The sequence below is a fragment of the Pelophylax lessonae genome, assembly GCF_965119305.1.
Source record: "Pelophylax lessonae genome assembly, chromosome: 7".
Lineage (NCBI taxonomy): Eukaryota > Metazoa > Chordata > Amphibia > Anura > Ranidae > Pelophylax > Pelophylax lessonae.
The window spans coordinates 223,185,781-223,208,106 of record NC_138774.1 but is presented as its reverse complement, the minus strand read 5'-3'; the positions used below and the strand labels follow the sequence as shown (position 1 = coordinate 223,208,106).

General features: G+C 43.7%; 1 protein-coding gene across 1 annotated transcript in view; it reads right to left on the bottom strand.

Annotated features, from left to right (window-relative positions):
* Positions 1 to 22,326, bottom strand: part of MED27 (mediator complex subunit 27) — a 550,125-nt gene that overhangs the window by 16,487 nt on the left and 511,312 nt on the right. The window contains exon 6 of the mRNA XM_082263750.1: positions 21,608 to 21,649. Coding sequence (XP_082119876.1) covers positions 21,608 to 21,649 — 42 coding nt within the window. The remainder of the gene's footprint in view (positions 1 to 21,607; positions 21,650 to 22,326) is intronic.

Below are 22,326 nucleotides of genomic sequence, written 5' to 3'. Positions count from 1 at the left end.
ACACTATGAGATCAATGCTGGATGGAAGGCCGAGAAACACTGAGACGCTGGTACGTTCGAAAATAAAAAAAAAAAGAGCGAGAGAGTGATGGGAAAAGAAGAAAGAAGGTAGTTGGCGAGAGAAATGCGCACTGGGCAGGAAGGAGAAGTGGGTGGTACATTGTCGACAGCTTACAAAGAAAGATACAGATCAATGATAACAAGAAAGTGAGAAACAGGTTTATCATCACTATCGTCAGACGTTGTCTTAAGAAAGACATATTCTTGAATTTGCTTGCTTGACGTTTGACGTTGCTGTGGGCCAAAATAAATTACGCTCCCAAATTTCTTGAAATATTGCCAAGAAAAAAAGAAACATTTGTAGCCAGTGCCATGTGTCAGTACTCATCTGTGCGGCTGTTGCAAAGGCCCTGCGGATAAAGTATGACCTCTTAAGGCCACCATAGGATTGGCGCTCTGTCACTTGGGTTTCCATATGAACTTGGGTGTATTTTTTTGTCTGAGATCACACTTAAGGGTTTTTTTTCCATTTTGAACTGCAAATAGACCTCCCTGTGACAAACTCTATTCACTGTTGGCATTCTGGTAGTGCTGCAGGTAAAACTCCAGTTGCTGGTCTCAGAAAAATAAGCGCAGAGCTAAAAAAGGCCTTTTATAGGGCTAAGATACAAGGAAACATTAGTCTTTGGTTACAGAGAGATTTAAAGCATATTTAAAGGGTAATTCCACTTTTGTGGGAAAAAATTGCAAATAAAAAAATATATATATAGTATATTCCATTGTGACTCAAGTCATATTGTAATTGAATGTTATTGAAAAATAACTTTCCTTTTACATCTGCAGCACTGTAATGTTCTGTAAAATGCAATGCAATATACCTACCTGAAGGGTTTCTGAGCAGAGAATGTATACAGAACGCCCCCCCCCCCCCCCACACACACATAACTTCCTGCTTGTGTGATTAGCTCACTGATTTTCCCAGAAGTCTGCACTACAAGATACAAGTCAGATTTTCGGCATCCCCTGCAACAAAAATTTCATTTTTGGTGGGATACTCCCAATAGGAAATCACATCTAAAGGGATGCAGTCCCTGCAATTTTCCTCATTAGAACCCTGCAGGTGCAGCAGCTGATTTATAATTATAAAACCACTCCCATTAGATACACTTTCCACTTGGACACAGACAAACACACAGGGATTTCCTCAGAACAAAAGGTAGGAATCTGCAACAAAGCAAATCTTGCAATGCACATAGATCACTCTATGTTTTTTTTCTTAACAAAAGTGGAGTTATTCTTTAAGTCAGAGCAGACAGCGGTGGTTGAGTCACTAGTTCTCTGCTCACGGAGCTCTGAGAGCCGAGCGATCAGCGGTGTTTGATCCCTCAATTTTCAGTCTTGGAGCCAGTGGGGAACCAATGGTGCATCCAGCTAGGTATGATTCTTGAAAGAAAATAAAAAAATTCCTTTACTTTTTTTTTTAAACGTATCCATCAACGAAACACCTGAACTCAATAATTCGGAGGAGTTTGGCCATATAATGCAACACTTTGGTTGTTTTCAAAGTTGATAACTGTATTCTGATCATCCATAAGTCTTGCTCAGGGTGCAAATTAGAACCAGAATGGTGTAGTACCAAGGTTTTCTATATTTTCAAATCCTAAAATGCAGTGTGCGAATTTCTTAGTGAACTGATGACTGCTCAGTCATCTCAGTGCAGAAGTCAAAAGAATATTTTCGGTTATTAAAAGAAATAGGAGACCAAAAAAAAAAAAAAAAAAAAAGCACACCTGAGAAGATCATTGTATTGTGACTTCCTTTTTTGATGAATAGGTCAGTGAGCAATCTACTGCTTTCTGGGACAGCCTGGTAAAATTCTACAAGGGCTAAGTACAAAGGCATGACCAATGCCAAATTTGATTTCTGACCAAGGAGAAGTAGACATTGCAAAGGATGCAGTTATGTTTCATGGGGTAGGTAAGAAACTCAGGGAGGGCAGCTTACTTTTTTCTGAAATAGAGGATTTGTTGTTAAAGCACAGTTTTCCTAGCGTAATGGTGACAAATTTCAGGGCAAAATAACACGTTATTCTTTAAAGCAAACTTCTTTTGCAACCTAGTACTTGTCTCCCCAAACACTTCCCTATTCACAAGCCAGATTCATTAAATACACTTCCTACTTCTGGGTATTGGGGGGGGGGGGGATAGTTAACAATGAACAACCACTTTACTTCTTGTCCAAGGGTGTCAAGAGCACATGGTAGAATGGGGGTGTCAAGAGCACATGGTAGAATGGGGGTGTCAAGAGCACATGGTAGAATGGGGGTGTCAAGAGCACATGGTAGAATGGGGGTGTCAGGAGCACATGGTAGAATGGGGGTGTCAGGAGCACATGGTAGAATGGGGGTGTCAGGCGCACATGGTAGAATGGGGGTGTCAGGCGCACATGGTAGAATGGGGGTGTCAGGCGCACATGGTAGAATGGGGGTGTCAAGAGCACATGGTAGAATGGGGGTGTCAAGAGCACATGGTAGATTGGGGGTTTCAAGAGCACATGGTAAAATGGGGGTGTCAAGAGCACATGGTAGAATGGGGGTGTCAAGCACACATGGTAGAATGGGGGCGTCAAGCACACATGGTAGAATGGGGGTGTCAAGCACACATGGTAGAATGGGGGTGTCAGGCACACATGGTGGAATGGGGGTGTCAGGCACACATGGTAGAATGGGGGTGTCAGGCACACATGGTAGAATGGGGGTGTCAGGCGCACATGGTAGAATGGGGGTGTCAAGAGCACATGGTAGATTGGGGGTGTCAAGAGCACATGGTAGATTGGGGGTGTCAAGAGCACATGGTAGAATGGGGATGTCAAGAGCACATGGTAGAATGAGGGTGTCAAGCGCACATGGTAGAATGGGGATGTCAAGCGCACATGGTAGAATGGGGGTGTCAAGTGCACATGGTAGAATGGGGGTGTCAAGAGCACATGGTAGAATGGGGGTGTCAAGAGAACATGGTAGAATGGGGGTGTCAAGAGAACATGGTAGAATGGGGGTGTCAGGAGCACATGGTAGAATGTGGGTGTCAGGCGCACATGGTAGAATGGTGGTGTCAGGCGCACATGGTAGAATGGTGGTGTCAAGAGCACATGGTAGAATGGTGGTGTCAAGAGCACATGGTAGAATGGTGGTGTCAAGAGCACATGGTTGAATGGTGGTGTCAAGAGCACATGGTAGAATGGTGGTGTCAAGAGCACATGGTAGAATGGTGGTGTCAAGAGCACATGGTAGAATGGTGGTGTTTAGGTAGGTAGTGAAGAGTGTTCTTGCTGTCTGATCACACTTGAATATTACAAATCAAGCAACTGGTGATAATATTATAAAGAATGCCTCCTACGTCTCACCTTCCATAAGTGAGCAATATCCAGGTCAACATGAAAGTGGTACAGAATCCCAACAGCTGACCAACATCTAGTGCAAATAGATCCATAATCCCAGAATGCCTTTGTTCAGTTACACCAATCATGTCCGCCCATAATCAGAGCTTATTCACATTGGCTCAGCATACTGCAATGAAGAAGGTGTGGCAAAGGTCCAACTTCATAGCTGGAAGAGTTTGAGTTACCGCATATCTTGAGATGCGTTTGCAATTGTTTTGAAGTGTCTCTCACATCTCACCCGTTTTCTGATCCTTATTTTTGTGATTATAGTAAATGTAGAGATTTCTAGATTAGTCACTACAATCTCGCTACCTGACTGCTTAATCTCTGAGAAAATGTATCTAGAACTATGTTTGTAATGAGTCAGACGACTCAGGCATGCATTGGGAGAAGGAATAGTAAAGTGATACCACTGCAAAGCATGACTTAATATGGCTGCCCGACGCTCCTAAAAAAAACTATAAAATTTACACGGAAACAAGGATAATAAAGTATTAGCAGAGTGATTATATTTTTAACTCAAGCTGATCTTTATTATGTAAAAAAAAAAAATAAGATCTGACTAAAATTTTCCTTTGAGGTCTGAGTCAGTCTGACAAGTGTAACATTTAACCCTTATTACCTACAAAGTTGCAGAAAACCGTGAACAGTTGTACTGAAGTGCAACTTGCCTTTTAGCTATTGATGTTTGCTAATGTACGTCCGCCCGGACATGATGATAATGTGACATATGCTTCTTCATGTTGACTGTACGAAGGGTATTGATCGCACTGCACAAAGGAGAACTGATAAATACGATTTGGTTGTAACATTCCGACCCTATTAGTCTCATTTGAAGGCTTCTGGGAAGACAGATGGGGGACGGCTTTGTGAATGACCATGAAGTTGTGCCCTCTCTCACCTTGAGCACGTATTATCAATAGGCCGATCTATGGGCCTCATGAATGCATTCATCGTCTGGCACTTTAGCTTACTTGCACAATATTGATGAGAATACATTTTCATACATTACGCAGCTAACACTGTCTCTGCAACGGCCCCAGAGCACCTCTTCTGTACAGCATGGGGGCGCTTCCACCCTGCGGCCTTACCCAGCCACATCTCACATTCATTTACCTGGCCACAGGAAACAGGCCAGTCTGTGGGATGAGCAGAATTTTCACTAAGGGGTCTCTGTGGAGATCTTAATATTTTCTTTTTGTGTTTTTGATTATTACTGCAACAAGGAAAAATAGCAAGCCTTCAGGAAAAGGTGAGAAATAGATAATATTCTGATGTAATTATTTCTTTAGAACAGAGACCAAAAGGGAATCAATTTTTTTTTTAAAATGTAAATGCGATTTATTTTATGTAAACCTCCCAATCTTGTGCGTTACCGCTTTTATTTCCTTATTTCTACTTTTAACCTAAATTTATATGCTGTATTTTGCTCATTGTGCTGACTGACAGCCATTGGACGGTTCACTCACAAATATTTTTAAATCATAAATCTGTATCTTTTTTTTTGTGTCCCATTGGGCTCCTGTCTTGGAGACACAACAGGAAATGAGAGAAATGCTCTCCAAAGTAAGGGGATATCCCCCTTGGACAGTTGTCAAGAAAAAGGGGTCCCTATTAAAAGATTTGAAATGGGGAAAATGGTTACCAGGACAGAAAGCGACAGCTTTGAAGGAGAGCAACTGCAGGTTCGGAAGCACTGTAAACCCAGAAGATCCTGCAATTAATCTAAAAAAACGTGTAAAGCAATTGCAATGAAAAGCACACTGTATTTGCCATTAAAGCAATTTTTGATACAATATATTTTTATATGCCTAGTTTTATTATTGTAATAATAATAATTATTGTAATAAAGATCTTTATTAGAGAAGCTTTAGCTTTGATTCCATCAAAATCATGATCCTGTAACTTTTTTGGGTGTGATTCTTGCGCTGTCTCGGTAAGATAATATTCTTTCTTTATCCCTAATGCTGCTCGTATATTGACTGAAACCTTGGACAGTATGGTAAATACTCTCTAAATTAATGTTGGTGTACACGCCAAGTTAATTAATTAATTCAATAAGTTAAAGAGAATCTTCATTATATAAAATATTTTCCTTATCAAAAAGATAAATACCTATATATGGCGATCATACAAAGTGCAGAGTGACTTGCGTGTAATAAATAATAAATATAAAGTGCCTATAGTGATTATGAACTGTGGTACTGTGCAATAATGTAAACACAAGAAAATGTGGGAATGATGTGCATATATAGTGCATAAATCATATGTAATACTCTGTGCAATATATAAACAAAACTATGAATCAATCTCTGCTTCCAGGAGGTTGTGTTGTGCACAAATTTCTAGTGCATAAATGAATCAAAGTGCTAGTGCTGTACAATGTTAATACTACATTAAAACAGTGCAAATAATCAATAAATAAATCAAGTCCATATAAACTTCGGATTTAACCACTTGCCTTCTGTGCACTTAAACCCCCTTCCCATCCAGACCAATTTTCAGCTTTCAGTGCTCTCACACTTTGAATGACAATTGCGCGGGAATGCTACACTGTACCCATATGACATTTTTATCATTTTTTTTCACACAAATAGAGCTTTCTTTTGGTGGTATTTAATCATCTCTGGGTTTTTTATTTTTTACAAAAAAAAAGAAAAAAGGACAGAAAATTTTGAAAAAAAAAGTTTCTTATTTTCTGCGAGTAAATTTTGAAAATAAACAAATTTTTCTCCTTCACTGATGTGTGCTGATGAGGCGGCACTGATAGGCTGCACTGATGAGGTGGCACTTATGGGCACTGATGAGGTGGCACTTATGGGCACTGATGAGGTGGCACTGATGAGGAGGTACTAATATGCCGCACTGATGAGCACTGATAGGCAGCACTGCTGGGCACTGAGAGGTGGCACTGCTGGGCACTGATGGGCGGCACTGATGGACACTGGCGGGTGGCACTGATGGACACTGGCGGGTGGCACTGATGAGCACTGATGGGCGGCACTGATGAGCACTGATGGGCAGCACCATCAGTGCCCACACTCAGTGCCCATAGTGCTGCCAGTCAGTGCTCATCAGTGCCTAGATGAGCAGGCACTGATGCGCACTGACTGGCAGCACTGTGGGCACTGAGAGGCGGCACTGATGGGCACTGACGGGCGGCACTGATGGGCACTGACGGGCGGCACTGATGGGCAGCACCATCAGTGCCCACACTCAGTGCCCATAGTGCTGCCAGTCAGTGCTCATCAGTGCCTAGATGAGCAGGCACTGATGGGCACTGACTGGCAGCACTATTGGCACTGATTGTGGGCACTGAGGGCATTTAGTGTGTTTGGTGTACCTTTTGTAATCAGGGCACTGGTGATCAGTGCCCTGATTACATTTTTCTTTGTCCCCGACGGCTGATTGGCTCTCTCCTTCCTCACACTGCAGTGTCTGTGTGAGGAAGGAGCGCTGGCGATGAGAGATGATCTCATATGTTTACATATGAGATCATCTCTCATTGGACGGTCCGATCACGGGGTGAATGGCCGCTGTGATTGGCCATTCACCACGATCTGTGATCGGCTGTGTCCAAGGGACACGGCCGACACAGATTTTCCCCGATGCGCGCTCGCGGGAGCAAGCGGGGAGACTGTGTCTGGGAGGCCGTTTAAAGACAGCCTCCCGAAAATGTGAGTCCGCGCTGCAGCCGTACTTCCGCTACAGCGCAGATGGGAGGTGGTTAAACAATCAATTTTTCCAGTGCTACAGTGTTAAAAAAACGTGGTAGTGTCCCAAAGAATCCTCTATTACACCGTGGATATTTGTGCTCTTCAGTGTTAAATCACCTCTAGGTGTGCAAGCCGCTCACCTTATTACTGTAAATAATACACTTTTGTATTATTTCCAGTGGGATTGCTTCACTTCCTGCAGGGCTATAGGCACCGGTTTCCACTTCTCTGGGGTACTGTGGGGTGCAGTCAGCATATCCTGTGTGGTACTATCCTTGCATCCTTTTAAGTTTAAATTCTTTGAGTTCAGCTTGTGTAGTAAGCCGCGGGACTCCTGTGTCCCGTATGTATGTCACTTACCGGTGTGCGCTTTCCTACGCGTTATGTCACTGAACCACGTGACTTCATCATTTCACACTATATCCCCGAAGCGCAGTATTCCCCCCAAAGAAATATATCATCCTGTAACTACTGAAATAACATATCAGCCACATAGGCAATGCACCGTTTATAATAAGTTGGCCTACTCATAGTCCTGCACAATAAGGAGGAGCCCTGAAGCACAACCACTGTGTAGCACTGCAAATCAGGAAGCACAGCCTGCATATGTAATGAGCAAATAGGGCTGCTCCATGTACATACACTCACCGGCCACTGTATTAGGTACACCTGTTCAATTGCTTGGTAACACAAATTGCTAATTAGCTAATCCCATGGCAGCAACTCAATGCATTTAGGCATCTAGACATGGTAAAGACGACTTGCGGAAGTTCAAACCCAGCATCAGAAGGGAAAGAAAGGGGATTTAAGTGATTCTGAACGTGGCATGGTTGTTGGTGCCAGACTGGCTGGTCTGAGTATTTCAAAAATTGCTGATCTACTGGGATTTTCACGCACAACCATCAAGGGTTTACAGAGAATGGTCCAAAAAAGAGAAAATATCCAGTGACCGGCAGTTGTTCGGACAAAAATGCCTTACTGATCTGAAAGGTCAGAGGAGAATGGGCAAACTGGTTTGAGATGATAGAAAGGCAACATTAACTCAAATAACCACTCATTACAGCAAGGTATGCAGAATACCATCTGTGAACACACAACACATCGAACCTCGAAGCAGATGGGCTACACCGGGCGCCATTCCTGCCAGCCTGGTCTGATGAGTCTTGATATCAGCTGCGACATTCAGATGGTAGGGTCAGAATTTGGTGTAAACAACATGAAAGCATGGATCCATCCTGCCTTGTATCAATGAATCAGGATGATGTGGTTTAATGGTATGGGGGATATTTTTTGGCACACTTTGGGCCTATTAGTACCAATTGAGCATCATTTAAACACCATGGCCTACCTGAGTATTGTTGCTGACCATGTCCATCCCTTCATGACTAAAGTGTCCCCAATCTGCTGATAGCTACTTCCAGCAGGATAATGCACCATTTCACAAAGTTCAAATCATCCCAAACTGGTTTCTTGAACATGACAATGAGGTCACTGTACTCCAATGGCCTCCACACTCACCAGATCTCAATCCTATAGAGCACCATTGGGATGCAGTGCATCATGGATGTACAGCTGAGAAATCTGCAGCAACTGCGTGATGCTATCATGTCAATTTGGACCAAAATCTGAGGAATGTTTCCAACATCTTGTGAATCTATGCCGCAAAGCATTAAGGCACTTCTGAAGGCTATTGTATCAATGTGGATACCTTTTTGAATCTATGTCACAAAGAATTAAGGCAGTTCTGAAGGCAAAAGGGGATCCAACTTGGTACTAGCAAGGTGTACCTAATTAGGTGGCTGGTGAATGTATAATTAATACTATAAACAGAAACAATTTTCTTTAGGACTGCTCACTCCCCCCTTTGCTGATACTTATCTTTCCTATGCCTGTCCACCACTCTCTCTGCCTGCCGGAAGTCTTCTTAAGATCCAGGTCAGTCTGTGTTGGAGCTTACACAGGGCTATTAACTTCCCCCGTTGCCACCATGTAACTTGACTCAGACCTGGTGATTGGCTGCTCAGGTATCAAACGTTACATTGTGGGAAAAATTGAGAGAGTCAATTGTTCCCCTTATTTTAAAGTAACAGCTATTTTTTAAGGGCTCCAGCACGCAAAAGGAGTGGTGAGGATTGGAGAAGGTATCGCTGGTTAGAATATGAGCTTATCAAAGACCTTCCCCTCCATTCCTGACGTTTGAATCAATAAAGCTAGCAAAACACTTGCAGATTTATTAACAAACATTCATACAAATATTCATATGAAAATTCTCAGTACATACTATGACTTAATGAATGTCATTTGTAAACTTTCGGATGCTTTTGAAATTCAGTTTTGGAACAAATGCCCTTTGCCAAACGAAAGCCACATACACGGTTAGAAATTCTTTCAGGAAAAAACTTCTATCCTGCTCCTCCAAAATTTCACATGACTGGGATTGAAAACAAACCTAGATTTGACCCCACTAACAATTATTTAAACCCAATTCTACCTCAATATAATACCTCAATATAATTCTCAATTCTACCTCAATATAATAAATATAATAGGAGATCACCTTAGAAGTTCTAAAAGCAGCGCTTTTAGCCTGCCCATAGGAAATCTGTACACCATCCTGGATTTCAGCTCCTGCTACACCATGCAGTAAAAAGTGTAGTTTTAAACATCTATGTAAGGCATGGGTGCTCAACCTGTGGCCCTCCAGCTGTTGCGGAACTACAAGGGTCCTTTCACACGGGGCGGACAATTTTTTGATCCACTCTGGCACTTGTGTCATCCGGTCCGTATGTCCGTTTATCATCCCATCCGTTTGCGGATGATAAACGGAGATAATGTATGTCAATGGGATTGCGGATGTCAGCAGATGACACCGCTGACATCCGTTTTTGCGTTCGTTCCATTTTTTTAAAACGGAAGAAAAATAGGGTTCTCTTCCGTTCCAAAAAAAGGAACTGATAGGAAAGGACGCAAAACGGATGTCAGCAGATGGTCATCTGCAATCCCATTGACATGCATTAGGTCGGTTTTTCATCCGCAAAAAAATGGGATGAAAAATGGACATACGGACCGCCCATGTGAAAGGACCCTAAGTCCCATGAGGCATTTCAAGCCACTGATAACCAGCATGACTGCCAAAGGCTGTGGCATGCCAGGACTTGTTCTGCAACAGCTGGAGGGCAACAGGTTGAGCACCCATGATGTAAGGTATGATTACCTTATTACATATATTGTTGTAAATATGCTGGGGGTGGTGGTGGATAGCTTGTGATCTAAAGTACATGTACCGTTTATTAGGACATAGGGGTATGTGTTTAACTCAGTGCTAGATGTTGGGCTTTTACCAGCCTAATGGAATTACTGTGAAATGGTTAATGTGGAACAGACTTAATCAGGCCAATCTCCCAATGGTGCATTCAGCGCTTTTGTTTGGTGTTTTTAAAGCTCTGCGTGCCGCTGACTGTTGTGTTTACTACTCGCCGTCATTTATTTATCCCTCTCTTGGCTACCTGGAGCTCCATCAGAACAGGGCATATCTTCCAGAACCCTTTATGCCCAAAGGCGATCAGGGAGGCTGGCCGGAGCTACAGAACACACTCTAAACAGCCCATTTACTGGGAAAGTTTAAATGCCAAGTTAGAAAAAATAGAAAGAGAAGTGGAATATGCCTATCTGTGGTCAACGGGGAACCCTATTCATCCTCTATTGTGCCAGCTCCCCTTTGAGAATCAAACTCTCCCTTTTATCCTGACTCTATTGTTAACAGACAATGCCAGTTAGATTTAGACTTGCCGCATACAAAGAGAAGGCGTAAAGGCAGGGCTCTGCTCCCTGGTATGAAGTTCATGATCACTCCAGAGGGTGTTCAGTAATGTGAAGCTTAAAATTAGTAGCTATGAGACCAGTTTCTCATCCATAGTAAGAGCTGTTATTTAAGATATAATGTGCTATAATGTCAAAAAGAGGACACCAAATAATGCATTTTCTTGCTGTAAATGTGATATCAGAAAGAATAAACAAATTTGCAGTCTTAATGTGGATCTTTAGACAAATTAGAAAAGTGAACTAATCCTGGCGGTATAATATATATCAATTTTATTAAGATTCATTTTTTGCCAAGGCCTTGGTGCTCTCTGTTTCCTTCTTGTCAAGCCCCACTGACAGTATGATTTCTCCAGCCTAGTGACAACAGGTAGATGAAATTATTGCCGTGTCACCATGGTGGTGAGCAGGTGACACATGGGGGAGAGGAGATTGGGAAGTCTCTTGGAAACAGCGAAGTATACTTTGCCAGCAAGCATAGCTTTAGCCATGGTGGTGACTGCCACTGATAAACAAGCAGTCCCTACAAAGAACATAATGGGGCTTATTTACTAAAACCACTGAAGCGTGCAAAAACTGGTGGAGCTCTGCATAGAAACCATTCGCTTCCAGGTTTTATTGCCAAAGCTTAATGAAACAAGCTCAAGTTAGAAGCTGATTGGCTACTATGAACAGTTGAACCAGACTGAGTGCTCCAGATTTAGTAAATCTCCTTCAATATGCCCATCCAAGCACAAGGCGTTTGTAGGGTAAAAAAGCCATCTTGTTACAAAAATGTAATAATCTAAAAAATGTGCTGCTATAAGAAAGAGCTTGTAAACCCAAAAAACAAAAAACGATTCAATTACTTATGATTTTTAATACACACGGAAAATAGAGAGCGAGATAAACATTTGTCTCAGTCAACCTTATAGAAGAACTTCATTAAAATAGCCAGGGACTGCAGAACTGCCAGCAACTGTTGAGACATATGTAATGTATAGTATAAGTGTGTATACTGCAGGAGTGTGTAATGTACAATATAGTGTTTTTCTTGTTCAGCCAGTGGGGGAGTAGGGGGAATTGGATTCCTCCATCCACCTAATTTGTGTGGATGGAGGAACCTGATCCTCTGTGTGCCCCCCCTACCTCAGTACACAGTTACACCCCCAGTTCAGTCTGTCCTCCAGGTCAGTCTACACCCAAGTATAATCCTCCTCCCAGGTCAATCTGTCTCCTAGTATAATCCCTCAGTAAAATATTTTCCCTCCCTGGTCAATCTTTCCCCCAGTACAGTCCAAACCCCTATCTAGTCTGTCCCCAAGTACAACACCACCCATGTCAATCAGTCCCTGAGCATAACCAGCTCCCCCCAGGTCCATCGGTCCCCCCCAGTACAATCCTACCCCCCAGCATAATCCCCCCGGGTCAATCTCTCCCCCAGTTTATTCCCCCCCCCCTTTTAAGTACCTACTAAGGCCTCATTCACATGGTGTACTAAAGTTCAGGCAGTCTCATTCATGTCATTTGGGATGAAGCAATAGCAGGAACATAGTTTCTGTTTCCAATCTGACATCTGTGTGGGTATGGGTGCAGACAGTGTGAGAGTTCAGGAACATGCACCCATACCCACACGGATGTCAAATTGAAAGCAGCAGCTGTATCAATGCCAACCGGCATCAATGGGACTGCCTGCACGGGGTGCATATCTGTGGATAAACACGGTCCTGCACAGGTGTAAGCTCCATGTAAATAAGGCCTTACCTTTTTATTTTCTCTTACAATGTTATTTTTAACTTTTTTTTTTTTTACTTTTAGGTGGGGGATACTGAAACATCACGGGTCTAAGGAGAACCCTAATGTCTCTTTTTGAGACACATGAGGACATAGGAGCCCCCTTTCCTTTCCTTTCCTCTGCAGCCTCAGTTGCACTGCAGATGAATAGAAGTCTCTGTATAAAGGCTCCTTTTCATTCACAAACTTAAGCATATTAAACAGAGTTTACCATGCTTCACTGATAAATTAACACAGGAACGATCAATACCGATCACTTACTGTGTTCATTCTAGAAGGGGCTGGTAAACAGGACATCTTATCTACATTAATAGTCTGCGCTGTGGTACAGCCTTGCAGCTAGCATAAAATATAGATTGATATACAGATCTCAAAAATAAATAAAAAAGGAAACATAAGCAGTGTCAGTGCAATATTCCAATAAATATATCCATTTTGGTGACAAAATAAACAAAAATAATACATAACCATAAATACAAATATAAAAGTGCAAATAAAGGCTATCCAAGCAAAAATATGAAAATGTGACACAAAGACTCATCAATTTAATAAAAAAGGTAATTCAGGTGTGTATAAGAGACGCATCCTCCAACTACCACCAATTTATGCAATGGCTAGAGCAGTAAGGGCATCTATTGGCAGAGTTAAATCCCCTCGTATCTCCCCTGCATCACTTGTAGCCGGTGGGTGAGGAAAGGAGAAGAAGTGTGTGTTGGGGGGGGGGGGGGGGGGATTTTCAGTGTGTGCAATATATGAGGACATTGTTGGCCCCAACCCCCTCAAGGCCCATATGAACTGCACACATGGATGATACGCCACTGATCCTGCTAGTCAGTAATGCCACCACAGTGTGCATGCTCCCCTTTCTCTGGGAAGTAAGCCATGTCTACAGATGGCTTACTGGGTGTCCGTAATGCTTCCAGCCACTCAAATCAAAGCAGCACAATCTACAAGATGGGGAAAATTCATGGCAGACAGGTCTGCTCTGTTCTGCATCACCTGAGTAGAGGGAGTGATAAAGCATCAGCAATGTCAACAGGATATGCAAGGCTTAGTCCCACCCCTGACCCAGGCCATGCTAAGCAAAATAGAAGAGAAATAAAGTATTGATACTATTAAAGGTAAAGCACTTTCCTTGTAAGCTGATTGAGGGTGGTGGTTTCTGATGGAGGAACTTTATTTTTTTTTTAAATGTGCCTTACATTTTAATGCTAAGATAGTATTTTACAAGTGGAGTGGATTTAAATGTATATCCTAGTAAAAAAGGAAATATTAAATTTGTTCTCACTGGAGGAGGTGGGGCAGTGCTATCCCCACAAATAACTCTAGCTTTCATTCTGTGCAGCTGGCTGCTAGTATAAACTAAACTTCTGCACTTGCCAATACTCTCGTTAGTCAAGGCAGCATTATCTCTGATCAGAAGTCCAAAGCTTGGTGCAGCCATACGTGAATTACTATTACACATCCGAATCAATGGAGTGTAGCATGTAGGCACTACTTGCAACTATATGTCAAAATTTATAGTGATTTTAGAAGCATGATTTCACTAAAAATCAGACCTAAGTGGGACAGAAAATTTACATTAAGAAATATTGGGCATGTTGAAACGAAGATATGCAAATGTCTTGGGGGTAACAATATTTGGAAGCTTCCCCCATGTCTTTTAGCAAGACTAAAACATTTTACTACACAGGAGTGCCTTTTAATGAAATCTGTCTAATAAAAAGACACCACCATTGCTTTCCAAGTTACTTGGCAGTCATGTTAATCCATACCCTGAAAGTCCTTGGGCGTTATTAAACGTGTGGGGCAAGTGAGAACTCAAGGCCTGCATATTCATTCTCAGGGTATTATCCAGGGTATTGAAGAGGATAATCAACATGAGAGCGAGGCACATAGCAAAGATGGCCCCTGCATTTGACTCATAATAGGCTTTCTTTAACCATTTCCCGCAAAATGACGTACCTGAATGTCGGCTTGATGAAGTGGTTGCACCGAGGTGATGCCTGCAGCTAGAGGCATCACCCGGGACCCTTTTTTAGAGCCGGCTTTCTAATGATAACAACCGATGCGGCTCAGCAGCCGCTCAGCCTTTATCACAGGGAGTGGGAGGGGACGTCCCCCCCCTCACGCCACTCTGCCTGGATCTCCCGTCCCATCGGGAGACCCGAGTGACCAGCTGGCACATTCGCCAGTCCAGGATCGGACACACCTTGCCCTCCTTTCTGGGCACTGTGAACAGATTTGAGTAAAAGCCCCTAAAACGTTCCCCACATGGAACCGGAACTATTACACCCTGTTGTAACAAGTCCTGTACTGACCCCAACAGAGCCCTTAGGCGATCCGGGGACAGTCTCTCATTGGAAGGGAAGAACCTTACCGGTGGAACTGATCGAAACTCGATCTTGTACCCCGACCGTATGACCTAGTGAACCCATTTGTTTTGTATCCTGGAGAGCCACGGATCCGGGAACCGGCAAAGGCGTCCCCCCACCCCTGACATGGGTGGGGGCACACCTTCAGGCCGAGGCAGACTTGTCCTCAGGTCTGGAGGAACCTGATTTCTGCTTACCAGACCAGGGTCGCATGGAACCCCCCGAGGGGGCCTTGAAGGCAGTGTTAATTTCGTCGACTAAAACGGACTAAAACGTTTTCGTCGACTAAAATACGACTGAAACTAAAACAATTCAGATGACTAAAATACGACTAAAACTAAAATGGCATTTTAGTCTTAAGACTAAAATACGACTAAAACTAAAATGGCATTTTAGTCAGAAGACTATAACTAAAACTAAATCGAAATTTGCTGCCAAAATTAACACTGGTGCATGCTGAAAGCTTAATACCACCATAAATAATAACATACGATTTTTCACTCCAGGACCACCAGTAGTATATAATGAGTTTGGAAATTGTAGAGAAATACTTAAATAATGCATTACAAATTACAATTGAACTACACCCATTCGATTATAGATGACTAAAATGAGTTTTAGTCGACTAAAATGTAGGATGTTTTAGTCGACTAAAATGTACTGGAGTTTTAGTCGACTAAATACGACTAAAACACTTGCAGAAGACTAAAATGGGACTAAAACTAAAATGCCATTTTAGTCCTAAGGCTCCATGTACACGGGACGCTGGAAATGGTCGTTTAGGAGCAGTTGGGCGTTTTTTTCAGAAGCCCCTGAACCCATCTACATTTTATCTTATCTGTCCATGTACACAGGGTCGTTTACAGTCATTTGCAGGCAGTTGCGTTCAGGGACTTTTTTTAGAACGCAATTATTTGCGTTCGAACGTGTGTTTCCCGGCGTTTCAAACGCACAAACGCGTCCGAACGCGTCTAAACGCGCCCGAACGCGTCTGAACACGATGACCCGCGTTTAGCGTTCGCGTTTTTCCATTTTAAAGGGGAATAATTTTTTTGACCTCTAGGAACGCTTCTAAACGCAAACGCCCCTAAACGCCGCTAAACGCGGGTACAAACGCGAACGAACGGACGTTTCAAACGTCCTAAAAATTCCAGCATTCAAAGGGACTTTTAACAACGTCCCGTGTACATGGAGCCTTAGACTAAAACTAAATTGAAATTTGCTGCCAAAATTAACACTGCTTGAAGGGCTTCGCCTTGTCGACCGCTCCAGAGGAACGAAAAAACTTCCTGTGGGCTGAAAAGGAGGGTCCCCGTCTGCGACGAGGGTCCTTACCGCTGGCAGCCTGTGGGAGAAAGCTGCTCTTGCCCCCAGTGAGACCTTTGATAATATCATCCAAGGTAGCACCAAACAGGCGATCCCCCTGAAAGGGGAGATCAGTCAAGGCTTTTTTAGAAGCCTGATCCGCCGACCAGTACTTTAGCCACAGCATGCGCCGGAGGACCACCGCCGAAAACGACAAACACCCCAGCATTGGAGCAGTATCCAGTGCGGCGTCGCAAACAAATTGCAGCCCCTATACCATCTGGTCCAGTAACTTCGACACAGCAGGGGGCAGGTTTCTCCCCTCCAGGTCATGGCGTAGTAACTTGGTCCATTCCGTCAAAGTTTGCGAAATCAGGGCAATGGTAAACACCAGCCTGAAGGCAGACCCCGCCAGGGAGAACATAGTGCGGGACACAGACTCTGCACTACGATCAACCGGATCCCTAAAGGATGGGGAATCCTCCACCGGGATCACAATAGCTTTATTCAGCCTGGAGACCGGTGGATCCACCGTAGGCAGCACCGTCCACTTTTAATGAGGGACTCCTCAAACAGGTAGCATCTATCAATCAGCCTAGGCATGCGGGAAAAGGAAAAACCTTTGTCACCCTGGAGGGATTTCGAGTGCCAAAGGCAACCTGCGTATCCGTCGCAGCCGCGTCCTCCAACTTTAGGGTATCTCAGACAGACACAATCAGTGCGTCCACCAGCGCCTTGTCTTGCGCGACAGAGGAGGCAGAAAGGTCATCGTCGCTATTGGAGGAGACGGGGCGAGAGACAGCAGCCCCAGAGGGAAGACCTGCGTCAGCAGCGACTGGGTCAGATTCCGAATCTGAGGCATCAGATGAGGCAGGGGTAGGCGGAGGTCGTTTTTTAGCACCTCGCCCCTGAAAGGCCACCTCCACCCGGGACACAAATTACTCCAGGACCGCCGAAAGTGCATCAATAGTGAGCTGGGAACCGGAGGGCCCTGCAGCCACCTCGGGGGGATCAGGTGGGGACACATGTTCAGAGGGGTCCATGGTACACCAGAGGAACCCGCTAGCAAAATTTGACAAAACTGAAAATTTATTATTTTGTAAAAATGTCTCCCAGCGCTACAGCGCCCCCCCCCCCCAGTGGCCAGGCAGCGTGCCTAGAAACCCCCGCAGAGAGAGAGAGAGACCCCCCAAGGCTCACCACCCACAGGGAGATGCACTAGAAGTCCTAGGATGTCTGCTCAGCAGCGTGAGTCCTCTCAAAAGGAAGGCCTGCAGAACGATGTGCCCGGGTCTAGGGAGGGGCTCCATCCCCTCCACGCCTTCAAGAACTCCCACAGTAGCCCAGCTCTGAGGAAAAAACCGAGCTGGGTGTACCAAGATGGCCACCGCCATGTAAAGCACATTGAGGCTTGAAGAAAATGGCGGCCCCAAGGGAGGGGGGAGGTAGGGGGGCACCATAGGTGGGGGGTGCACAGTGGAACAGAGGGGAACCCGGAGAAACGGGTGTCTGACCATCCCGCGTCCACCCCAGAACCCAACATGAGGAAAAAGGGGGAACAGTTACTCACCATACCATAACAGGCGGGCGCCAAACTCCTGACAGAACCCCTCGCCGCCGTAGTGGGGGGGGGTGATGTCAGCCAATAGGAACGCTGCAACTCGGTAGCAGACCGGTCGTATGCGACCAGGCGAGACATTTAACCCGCGGGCCAGCCCTTGTCCAGTGGACGGAGCTAGGGCCTGTATGCGCTCGTAGGCCGGCTGGGGTGACCATTGGATCTCAACATCCAGCCCATCGCCCAGATCCGGCATAATTGCTTGTAGTTCTCACAGGAACAATCCGGAGAAAAAAAGCTAGCTAAAAAAAAGAATTATCTAAAAAGCTTGCCAGGACCAGAGATCCCAGCAAGGAACTTAGGTCCTTACTCCTGACTAGGCAGAAAAAAACTGGCATCCTATAGCAGGAAGAGAGAGGGTATACCCCCTGGGACTGCCCATAGGTGTAGCCAGAACATTTTTTCTGCCTAGTGTCCTACTCCTGTAGGGGGCAGCAATACCCTATGGATATCAAAATATGAGTCCTGCGTCTGTCCATGAGCGACAGAGAAATCCTGTTTACATCCATAATCAGCTGATGCCATGGTAAAAAGCTGCTGTGATTAGCGCTTTACCCTGATCACAAATCCCTGCCAATGCACGCTGCAGGGGGCCCGAGCATGGAAGGATGTCATATGACAATCTCCCGGCAAAGTGTGGCTGCTCTGTAACTGTCATTCAGCGATAGCACGGCTGCAAAGGGGTTAAGATGGGCGATGGGCTATGTACAATTAAAGGATAAGTCCAGGCAAAACCTAACTAATGCTAAACCTGCTCTGTGCCACATTCTAAGGGCTCTTTCACACGGCCGCTCCGTGTGAAAGATCCGCTGCGGGACTTTTTTTTTTTCACGGAGCGGATGACATTTCTGTCATCCGCTCTGTGTGTCCGCATATCATCCCATCCGTTTGCGGATGATATGCGGACATAATGTAAGTCTATGGACATTGCGGATGTCAGCGGATGACACCGCTGACATCCGATTTTCCTTCCTTTCCGTTTTTTACACGGAGGAAAAATAGGGTTCTGTTCCGTTCCAAAAAACGGAACAGAACTGAAAGGAGGAAAATCGGATGTCAGCGGATGGTATTCCGCTGACATCCGCAATGCCATTGACTTACATTATGTCCGCAAATCATCCGCAAAAAAATAGGATGATTTGCGGACAAGCGGAGCGGGCGTGTGAAAGAGCCCTAAACCAAATCTATCTGACCCTGTAAAGCAAAAATCACTGTATAGTAAACCCCCCTCCATTGCGGGGGTTACTTTCCGGACCCAGCCGCGAAAAGTGAAAATCCGCGAAATAGAAAAACCCTATTAAAATGCATTGTAGGCATGTTTTTTTTACTGTCACTGTACGTGTAAAAGCATTTTAAGGTCTTTAAACACACTTTTAAAACAATAGAAACTCATTTAAACACATAAAAGATAATGAGAGACATAGCAAGAGCTATGAAAAACAGAAAAATATTTAATTTTTAATGATTTATATAGTAAAATAACATTACAAAAAAAAAACGCAATATACCGGGACCGCAAAAACTGAACCGCGATGGAGCGGGTGTTTACTGTGTAGGAGAGGGCCGACAATGGCTGTGAAATTAATGGGAAGTGACGTCACCCACAGAGATACTATTCGGCTTCCGCTGTCCAGTGCCTCTCCTGCACCCGCCTCCATGCTGAAGCTGCCGCTGACAGCTCAGAGTGGGACCAGACTAGACCAGCTGCAGAATAGGCAAGTACAGTGATTTTTGCTTTAGAGGGTTAGATAAGATTAGGTTAAGAATGTGGCACAGAGCAGGTTTAGAGTTAGTTAGGTTTTGCCTGGACTTAACTTTAAGTTAGGTCAGCTACAATTTCAACTGTAAAAGGCTGCAACAGGGCACAGCAAATGTATGTCCATGCATGCTTTGCTTTATATGGGAAAGATCTTTCATATTTTCAACTCTGACTTCAGTGAATAATGTCTGAGCTTACTCTTGTAAATCTATTTTTTTGCCAGCATGGGCATTGTATATGATCTGGAAAAGAAGATGCACAGGTTCAGAAAAAAAAAAAAAAAACCCCACTGCTCCGGGCCCTTCTGGCAAGGCAGGGGTTTCATAAACAAACCTAACTAATAAGGCAGACTTGCTGACACAGCACATATTGAGAAGCGAGCTGCAGAATGAATTTGTCTTGGCTCTGGTCAGGCTGCGGGGTTGATGTCTCCCAAACATGAGAATCAAGGGAAGGTAGGAGACAGATCCGTAGGGAAATCCTCACCATCTTGTTTCCGGATACCTCTCACAGTCCTATGCCTGGTACACACACAGGTAGATTTTTTTTTTTTGTTCAACACAGGGGGCTGAATGAAAAAAATACCAAAAATAAAAAATCATGACCCAGCTAGCCCGCTGTAATAACGGATTCCCCGACTGAGCTATTGTGTTTTGACAGGGGACCACACCCCTGCTAGAACACACTGGTCGCTGTTCCCATGCGCTGATCAGATGCCAATTGGCTGCTGTCTGCATGCGCTGATCAGAAGCCAATTGGCTGCTGTCTGCATGCGCTGATCAGAAGCCAATTGGCTGCTGGTTTTCCAGAATACTCGTTCGACAGAAGCTGGTCATGATCAGCTTATGTCGGAAAAGGACCTGTACACACGGGCCGAATGTTGGCAGGTTTCTACTGTACCAGCTAATTTCAGCCCTGGTGTCTAAGTGTTCGACACACTAGTACACACACAGGTAGTTTTTTTTTTTTTTTCGTTCAATCCAGCGGGCTGAACAAAAACAACTGAGGAGCTAGCTGTACCCACTATGAGATGTTAGTACAATGATCTCCCCGCTGAGTTGTTGGTCTGCACCCCCCCCCCCGTCAGAACACACTGGTCAGCGCTCCCAGCCATTGGCTGCGAGCGTTGATCGGATGCCAGTTGGCTGCCAGTTTTCCAGCATGCCCGTTCGACAGAAGCCAGACATACAGCTGTACACACTGGCCTAATGTCGGCCGGTTTCTGTTGAACCGAATGATGATGGGTAATAAAACTATGTTACAGGGGAGACTCAAAAAAACAATAATAATAATGTGTTATTGTTAGTGACATCCTGCTTTGTCTATGCCTGTGTGTCTTTATTTTGTTCTTGCTCATAGTTACACTTTACCCCTTACATTACTCAACTGAGGTAAGCTATACTGCAAAACCTACAAAAAGAAAGTGTTTAATTTTGAAAAAAATTGAAACTAACATAGTAAAGTGAAAAAATGAAGTAGAAAAACAAGATATGCCAAAGGAAAAGTTAAATAGCTATCTCTAGCACTTTAATTAACAAAATCAAAGTTTCATTGACAAAGGATTATTTAGGTTAATTCTACAGTGTTTGTCTTAGCGCTACCTGACATAGCAAAGCAAATGTGCTATAATTATTTAGGCAGGTCTCTGCGGAACAGCAAGGGCGAGCAATGATGTTCTTTAACTATTAGGTTGGATGTGATGGTTGTACATTAGAAGTTTAGAGCAATAACAGACCTTTTGTAGGCACAGTATTTACATATAATATTGCATGTTTTGCATCATAGAAAATTATGTTGATCTTACCTTTTGAAAGACTTGATAGTTGGACTTCGACCAAATGTCCAGCTGTAACAGAAGGAACAAGCTGGTTAGATGTTGGTCGAGCTTTACTTCAGAAGCATCAACCCGCTCAAAATGATATTCTGGACAGACATGGGTGGGTTGACTCAATCAACAGCTGTTCGACGAAAAATAAAAAATCAGGAGATATCCATAAGCATTTACCACCAAATGAAAGCCCAAATTGTACTGAAAAAAAAAACAAGGTATAATCCACCTGGATGCACAAAATAGTTGTGATAATATGTACGATATTACGAACACATTTTAAAGTTGCAAAATTGTGCTTAGACATTAGAATTCACTTTACCTTTAGGCATGAAGGGGTTAATCACCAATAGGTTTTTTTGTACTTTTTTGCTATATAAAGATACTATATAATAAAATTGTTGAGAAAAAAATGTTTTTCTTCTTTTTTGCTTTAAAACTTTGCAAATAAATAATCTTTCTTCAAAAATGTAAGTAAACATTGTATTCTGCTACTTTTTTTGGTAAAAAAAAACCCCACAAAAATAAATACTAGGTATATGTTATTTAGTCTGTGTGAAAGTTATAGAGGCTACAAACTACATTTAAAAATTGATCAATCCTGATGTTCTGACTGCCAATTTCAATTATTGATGCCCTAAAATGCCAGGATAGTACAAATAACCCAAAAGGTACCCCTTTTTGGAAAGCAGAAA